At 51.0% G+C, this 8,689-nt stretch overlaps 1 protein-coding gene across 3 annotated transcripts in view; it reads right to left on the reverse strand.

Annotated features, from left to right (window-relative positions):
- CELF5 (CUGBP Elav-like family member 5) overlaps window positions 1–1,675 on the reverse strand; it is a 70,299-nt gene extending 68,624 nt beyond the window's left edge. For all 3 annotated transcript variants that reach the window (XR_014215171.1, XM_082206487.1, XM_082206486.1), the window contains exon 1: window positions 1,331–1,675. Coding sequence is in view for 2 of the 3 variants with exons in the window: in XM_082206487.1 (XP_082062613.1) it covers window positions 1,331–1,595 (265 nt within the window). In the remaining variant the exon portion in view is untranslated. The remainder of the gene's footprint in view (window positions 1–1,330) is intronic.
- Window positions 1,676–8,689: the final 7,014 nt, after the last annotated feature.

An 8,689-nucleotide genomic window follows, 5' to 3' on the forward strand; every position in this document is an offset into this window, starting at 1 on the left:
TCCGTACATCGCAAGACAGCAACAGGCCAGGATTCGCCACTGACTGTGCTGTCCACACGTAGCCCCATCCCAATGCCTTTTTTTTGGGAGGGGGGTTGTTTTCAAGCACATATCACACACACTATAACACACAAACACACACACACAGCCCTCCCCTCTCTCACACACACTATGGGTTTGCATCTGCCAATGTCCCATGAAATGTTAAAGGCATCCAAGACCTTTTGTCTGGAAGTTTAAACGCCGAGGAACAATTGCAGGCAGCTTTTAGGGTCTAGCCTCAGAGATAGCGGTCAAGAGCCATTTTGGTTAGCATAGCATGCATATATATACAGTCGTGCCCCACACCCCAGTGTTCCTGTCAAAAGCCTTTTTTTTCCAGAAAATGAAAAGGGAGGAGAGGAAAGAGGGGGATGGAGCTGGGGGAAGGTCCCTGCAGGGTAGAAACAAACCATAAATGATATGAAAATGGGCTTTTTTTTAGGACGGGGTGGTGGTTCTGGTGGTGGGTGAGGTTTGGATGGAGGGTGTGGGAAGAGAAATGGGGAGGTGTCTGGGAATGGGGTCTGGAGAGACCAGGAGGCAATGAAGAGGAGATGGGGGGAGGCAAGCCATATAGGTTCCAAGGCCCCTGAATGAGCACCTCCCCACCCCCACCCCAGTTTAACCTGCAAGGAGGTGGGACACACAGGTGTCCAGGCAAGGCAAGGTGAGAGGATGGCAGCACGAGCCTTGAAGCTCCGGCTAGCGGTGGGCCTGGGAACAGAGTGAGATGCTCTTGACGGCTGATCTGGTGGTGGGTTAAGGGGAGGGAAATTGGGGGGGGGCAGCGATGGTGAAAGGGATGGAGGGGGTTAATGGAGCAGAATGAGAAAGAGAGAGCCTGCAGGGGGGGTGGCGGCATTAAAGAGCAGATGGAATAAAACACAACTATATCAGGGGTTTATAGAGCAGCAGCAAAAAAAAATAGGGGGGTGGGGGAGAGAGAAACAGGCTTGATGTGGAGAGCTAAGGGTGAGACGGTGAGCAAGACGCTTCCCGCCCCCGCTTCACCCGCCCGCCCAGATAGAATGAAGATTATTATTTTAAGGGAGGGAGGAAAATATTGCATGCAAGCTGGGAGAAAGTGATCGGATGGATTAAAATGACAGGATGGAGAATGTAATTGGGGGGGGGATGGACAGTGGTAGAAAGGGAAGAAAAGGTTGAGGAGGATGGATTGGGGGGGTAGGATGCGCGAGGGAGAGGAGCGAAGAGGAAAGGCGAGCGGAGAACAGAAGGAAGCAGAAGGAGAGAGAGAAAAGGATGGATTAAAAACACAAGGGCGCACCTTTGTGCATGCCAGTGTAGCGGTCCTTCAGCACCGTCAGCTCGTAGATCTGCCCGAACTGCTCGAAGAGGGGCTTGAGGTCCTTCTCCTCCAGGTTCCGGGGGATCTGCCCCACAAAGAGCTTGATAGCATCTAGGTCCTTCATGCCCTCGGGCTCAGAGATGCTGCCGCCGCTGCCGCTGCCGCCGCTGCTCATGGGGGAGGCGCGGGGCGGTTGCTGGGATTGCGCCTTCCGCCTGGGCTCGCTCGCCGGCAGTCTGGCCATCCCCCGAGCCCCCAGCGCGGGCTGCGCAGTGGAGGATGCTGCGAGAAGGAAGGAGGCGGCGGCGCGCAAGATGCCACTGGAGGAGGGAAAAGGATGCTGGCGAGCGCAGCATCAGGACCACAAAAAGCAGCTGCTGGGCAGCGACACCGCCTGGCCGTTCCGGGGAAGTGCACGGGGGGTTTCGGGGAGCGTGAAAGCGGGGTGCTACTGGGAGCGGGATTGGGAGCTTGGAAGTGTGGCGCGGGGGGGGGACGGGGGGGCTTATGTCCCAAACTAGGCAGGGATGCAAAGGCAAATATTAACCCAACGAACCGGGGAGGGCAAAAAAGGATGCAACAAGGTGTTTGGTGAATTTGAAGAACCGCTTTGTTGAATTAAACAAAGGATGCAATTCAGCCAGGAACCTGTTCCTTAAAGTAGACAGACCCACCCACACACACACCCCGCCACGCTTTTTTGCTCCCCCATCAGCTGCCAAAATAGACTGCCTTTACCCTCGGAGGTTCTGTTATAAATACTTTTAGACGCACATAAAGAGTCAAGGCGATGTGTTGCCGTCCAAATGTTGTTAGACTACCGTTCCCATCATCCCTGACCACCAGCCAGGCTGACAGGGGCTGACGGGAGCTGGAGTCTAGCAAAATCTCGATGGGCCACCAGTTCTCTGAAGTGGGGATTGTGAAGTCAATAACAGCCATTTATTGGTTACTAGTCACATTTATTTTTAGCAAAACGCCTCTTTGCATTTGTTAAATCCTCCCAGGGTGATTATTTTCTGGGATTTGTTTCCAAAGAACCGCAAGCACATGCACACAGACGCACACAATCTCAGGAGCGGTTATATTTATTCGCTAACCACAACCACGTTTTGTGTCATCCCTCTCTCACACCCACACTACCACAGCAAATCTCAAAGTGATTTTTCAAAGTAGCTTGTCTCTTAGAATTTCTGGGTAGCTGCGTCGATTTGTAAGAATGACTGCCTTCAAGTTGAACCACTGTTCAGTAGACAGGGAAATCCCTGGGTAGGAGAGAGAGAGAAAAAAAAATATTGGTTAATTGTTCACCAAGGGTGAAACTAAGAATTTCCTTCCGTCAGCTGTGTAAGATAACCTTTTGTTCCTTTTCTCAAAGTTGTGAACCTGCTCCTATTTCTACATTTTGCCAGGTTGCGAAGAAAGAAAGAAAGAAAGAAAGAAAGAAAGAAGGAAAGAAGGAAAGAAGGAAAGAAAGAAAGAAAGAAAGAAAGAAAGAAAGAAAGAAAGAAAGAAAGATTGTGGACTAGAATCATAGCGAGGCCTTGGATGTTAGCACAGTTGGTGGGCGAGTCAAACCCTGTGCCCTGGCGCCACCTGGAGGCCACACAATTTTATACCTCTCCTCCCAGGTTTCCCATCGCCAGCCTTCTAGAATCTAGAGTTTCAGGTAGGTAGCCGTGTTGGTCTGACGCAGTCGAAATTAAAAATATATAAAAAATTATCCAGTAGCACCTTAGAGACCAGCTAAGTTTGTTCTGGGTAGAAGCTTATATTTTTATTTTTATTTTTATTTATATCACCAGCCTTGTCGAAGATCTACCAGAAACTTTCCCCTGGAGAAGGGAAACGCCATCGTACCGAAGCTGGAATCCAGGGGTACCTGCCTACTTTAATAAAATATTGGGGGCGGAGGTAAGTCCCCCCCCATAATGGATCACAAGATGCAGTGCACACACACCATTTGAATTGCAATGCTCATTAATGGGGGGGAAGCCCCCTTAAATATTTTATTGGGGGGGCAAAGGGACCTCGGCCCTAGAAGTTGGCTCCTATGCTTGTCCGCATCCTGGCAAGAGGGAGGCACTGAAGGCGAGTGGCCCCCGTGTCCGAGGAACTGGTCAGTTGCCTACTGTGGGTGGGTTTACTCTCCAGTATGCAGCCTGGGGGACACGGGTGGCGCTGTGGGTTAAACCACAGAGCTTAGGACTTGCCGATCAGAAGGTTGGCGGTTCAAATCCCCACGACGGGGTGAGCTCCTGTTGCTCGGTCCCTGCTCCTGCCAACCTAGCAGTTCAAAAGCACATCAAAGTGCAAGTAGATAAATAGATACCGCTCCAGCGGGAAGGTAAACAGCGTTTCCGTGCGCTGCTCTGGTTCGCCAGAAGCGGCTTAGTCATGCTGGCCACATGACCTGGAAGCTGTCTGTGGACAAATGTCGGTTCCCTCGGCCTATAGAGCGAGATGATCGCACAACCCCAGAGTGGGTCACAACTGGACCTAATGGTCAGGGGTCCCTTTACCTTTACTATGCAGCCTGGAGACGCTTCCGGATCCTGCTCTGTCCCTGATCTGCAGGGTCAGGGATCCCCGATCCCTCCGTGACGTCACAGCAGCTTGGCCACTGACAATGGCGTGTGCCCAAGATCTGCCCCCTCACAGTTCTGCACCCTGCGCTATCCTGGAGAACTTTTGCCTGCCTGGACTCCAAACTCCGAAAACTCATCTTGTTTCCCTGGGGAGGTGCAGAAACTAGCCTCCTACCCAGATGCAAAACGGGCACCTGTTGCCTCGCCCACTTCTGCCTCTCTCTGCCCACCCACCCCCGCCACTCTTGGCATGTGTGTCCCCCCACCCCACCCCGGGCTGAAAGCAGCTCCCAACGTCCCTCAGCCATTAAGAGCTTTGTAAGAAGAAAAGCAGAGACATCACCTTGCCAGCAAAGGTCCATATAGTTAAAGCTCTGGTTTTCCCAGTAGTGATGTATGGAAGTGAGAGCTGGACCATAAAGAAGGTTGATCGCCAAAGAATGGATGCTTTTGAATTCTGGTGCTGGAGGAGACTCTTGAGAGTCCCATGGACTGCAAGAAGATCAAACCTCTCCATTCTGAAGGAAATCAGCCCTGAGTGCTCACTGGAAGGACAGATCCTGAAGCTGAGGCTCCAAGACTTTGGCCACCTCATGAGAAGAGAAGACTCCCTGGAAAAGACCCTGATGTTGGAAAAGATGGAGGGCACAAGGAGAAGGGGACGACAGAGGACGAGATAGTTGGACAGTGTTCTCGAAGCTACCAGCATGAGTCTGACCAAACTGCGGGAGGCAGTGGAAGACAGGAGTGCCTGGCGTGCTCTGGTCCAGGGGGTCACGAAGAGGCGGACACGACTAAACACCAACAAGAAGAAAACCTTCATGGCAAGATGCAGTTTGGCTGGAACTGCCTCCAGTCCTCTCTGCACATCTGTTAAAGGGGGATAGGAATCCTGCCCACCCTTGCATCTGGTCTTCGGGGAGCGACAACCCCTCCTCAGTTGCCATTGACTATAGGAGACTGAGTGGGACGCAGGTGGCGCTGTGGTCTAAACCACTGAGCCTCTTGGGCTTGCCAATCAGAAGGTGGGCGGTTCGAATCCCCACGACGGGGTGAGCTCCCGTTGCTCGGTCCCTGCTCCTGCCAACCTAGCAGTTCGAAAGCACGTCAAAGTGCAAGTAGATAAGTAGGTACCGCTCCGGTGGGAAGGTAAATGGTGTTTCCGTGCGCTGCTCTGGTTCGCCAGAAGAGGCTTAGTCATGCTGGCCACATGACCCGGAAGCTGTACGCCGGCTCCCTCGGCCAGTAAAGCAAGATAAGCACCGCAACCCCAGAGTCGGCCACGACTGGACCTAATTGTCAGGGGTCCCTTTACCTTTATAGGTGACTGAAACTGGCACTTTCCGTATGCCAAGCAGGCATGGCCCTCCTCTTTAAAAGAACGCAAGCGTCTAGTCCTCATCATTTTGATAAATTTACCCTGAGGCAGGCCTTTGGCTCAATGTTACCTCTCCACTGACAGGCAGCAGGTCTCCAGGGTTTCAGGTATGGGGCAGTCCTTAGCCCTCCCTAGAGACACTGAGGACAGAACCTGGGACCTTCTGCATGCCAAGCATGTGTCCTACTGCCACTGAGCTCAGGCCATAGTCAACCCAAAATGAAGCAATGGGTTAGTGCATCCAGCTGTTAACCAGGAGGTTGGTGGATTGATTGATGGCTGTGAGCAGGACTCTGGCATTGCAGGGGGTTGGACTAAATGACCCTTTGGTGTCCCTTGCAACTCTTTTTTAAAAAATCTTATTCTTTTTACAGTCGAGCGGCATGTACTTCCAACTCTATGATTCTATGATTCTATGTACAATTTATGAATTATTCCCCTTCCACTACACACCACTGAACATCAACACAAGGGCAATTCTGGCCACCAGGAAAGCTCCGCTGTCTTACTTGTTTTAGTGACTCAAAAAAACAAAACAAAAAACACACCCAGTCCACCATTTAAAATAGAATCATAGAATCATAGAATCCTAGAGTTGGAAGAGACCACAAGGGCCATCGAGTCCAACCCCCTGCCAAGCAGGAAACACCATCAGAGCACTCCTGACATATGGTTGTCAAGCCTCTGCTTAAAGACCTCCAAAGTAGGAGACTCCACCACACTCCTGGGCAGCAAATTCCACTGTCAAACAGCTCTTACTGTCAGGAAGTTCTTCCTAATGTTTAGGTGGAATCTTCTTTCTTGTAGTTTGGATCCAGTGCTCCGTGTCCGCTTCTCTGGAGCAGCAGAAAACAACCTTTCTCCCTCCTCTATGTGACATCCTTTTATATATTTGAACATGGCTATCATATCACCCCTTAACCTCCTCTTCTCCAGGCTAAACATGCCCAGCTCCCTTAGCCGTTCCTCATAAGGCATCGTTTCCAGGCCTTTGACAAAATACTTTCCTGTCCATTAACAAAATTTGATGCAAAATAAACCCATTATTTAAAGAGCAGAAGTTTGTATACAGTGCTGTTCTACATCCAATTTGCTAATGGGAAGGGGATTTGCAATAGGCTGGCAACCTTCTACAGACTCGTTCTCTTTATTACAGGAATGTTGGTGCAAGCTTTCACAAGTATTAAATGTGGCCAGCCATTTATGACTGTTGCATGAACACAGGAGACATGGAAGGCAAATTTCTATGTGCACTTGTGGAGTGGGGGAAATACAATTTTATGGATTTGATGCAAAAAGAACGCCAAGCCTTCTGAACTGTCTCCCAACTTAGAAATAAGCTATCTTTTTCAATGGAGTTTTCACAGAAATGACAGGAACTTGCCTCTTTGAACAAAGCCCCCGACGGAACTGAGTTTTCCCACTATAGCTTATTTTGTATTCCATGCTATATGTTTTGTTGTTTTTACACCGGGGCTCCCATGGAAATCAATTAAGGTGAGGGAAAATGCGTGTTCACTTTCTTGTCTGCCTCTATGGGTTTCTAGACTTCTCACAGAATGGAAACATGCTGGGGATTAAAATGGAGAACTCTGTACCTGGGTGGCCCAGTGGCTGCCATCTTGGCAGCCTCTGGGGCCCCTGGCGGCAACGGCAAAAGTCTGGCTGCAGGAAATGAGTGTGAGGAGGAGCAGGGACACCATCGTCACTCCAAACTCAAAACAGGGTTGAGTCAGGGGAAGTTCCTCGCTGTTTTTCCATTAGTAAAGCTAAGGCAAGGGACATGAGTGGTGCTGTGGGTTAAACCACAGAGCTTAGGACTTGCCGATTGAAGGTCAGCAGTTTGAATCCCCGCGACAGGGTGAGCTCCTGTTGCTCGGTCCCTGCTCCTGCCGACCTAGCAGTTCGAAAGCACGTCAAAGTGCAAGTAGATAAATAGGTACCGCTCCAGCAGGAAGGTAAATGGCGTTTCTGTGCGCTGCTCTGGTTCACCAGAAGCGGCATAGTCATGCTGGCCACATGACCCGGAAGCTGAACGCCGGCTCCCTCGGCCAATAAAGCGAGATGAGCGCTGCAACCCCAGAGTCGGTCACAGCTGGACCTAATGGTCAGGGGTCCCTTTACCCTTTACCTAAAGCTAAGGCAACACTGTGCACTGCCACCCTAAGTTTAGTAATGTGCCTTATTGGTGCTGTTAAGTCGGGGCGATAAACAGGGATATGTTAACGCCTGATCCCATCGTGAATGATTCACTTTGAAAGCCCTTGTTACCCACAATTGTTGCCGTCGTATTACTGCGGAGGAGCCGAAGGATGTTCACAAATTTGTCCGATTTTCAGGAGGACAGTCGACAGGGCAGTACGATTTACAGTGTCAAAGGCCTTGGTCAGGTCAATAAACACCATTTGGCTATGAGTGACTGCCAAAGAAGCAGCAGCAGCTATTAAGTAGAAGTCAAAAGTGAGCATGTGGAAAAGTGGGTTTCAGCCTGGATTTGGTTAGAGTGTGCTGCTGATAATTCCACGGCTGCAGGTTTGATCCCCGTTTGGGACAGCTGCATATTCCTGCCTCACAGGGGGTCGGAATGGATGACCCTCAGGATCCCTTCCAATTCTACGTTGCAGATTCTATGTTGCAGGGCCATGGGTGGCGCTGTGGGTTAAACCACAGAGCCTAGGACTTGCCGATCAGAAGGTCGTCGGTTCGAATCCCCGCAACGGGGTGAGCTCCCGTTGCTCAGACCCTGCTCCTGCCAACCTAGCAGTTCGAAAGCACGTCAAAGTGCAAGTAGATAAATAGGTACCACTCTGGCGGGATGGTAAACAGCGTTTCCGTGCGCTGCTCTGGTTCGCCAGAAGCAGCTTAGTCATGCTGGCCACCTGACCCGGAAGCTGCACGCCGGCTCCCTCGGCCAGTAAAGCGAGATGAGCGCCGCAACCCCAGAGTCAGTCACAACTGAACCTAATGGTCAGGGGTCCCTTTACCTTTACCTATGTTGCAGATTGTGAGTCAGAGGTGGGTCTCGAGTCTGGACCAGGTGGGCTAGCACAGCCAGTGGACTAGGACAGCCTTCCCCAGAAGCCCTGCTAGCTGCAGCTGATGAGAGCTGGATAGGCCAAGCCTTGCGGTAGGGATCGGCCACAAACTCGTGAAAACTCACTGAGTAAATCTTCCTGGAGGTGCCCAGAGAAGGAAGAATAGGCAGAGCTGAGTAAATATTGAACATTATAGCTCTGGCCGCTCTACCAAAGAGCTTGCCCTTCTCATCATCCGCGTTCTCATCACCCTCCAATACCACCAAAACGAGGTATTAACCACCCTTACTCCCCACCCACCAGCCGCCACATCCATGTGGCAAACCCCACTTAACAA

The sequence above is a fragment of the Podarcis vaucheri genome, assembly GCF_965113315.1.
Source record: "Podarcis vaucheri genome assembly, chromosome: 18".
NCBI classification, from domain to species: Eukaryota; Metazoa; Chordata; class Lepidosauria; order Squamata; family Lacertidae; genus Podarcis; species Podarcis vaucheri.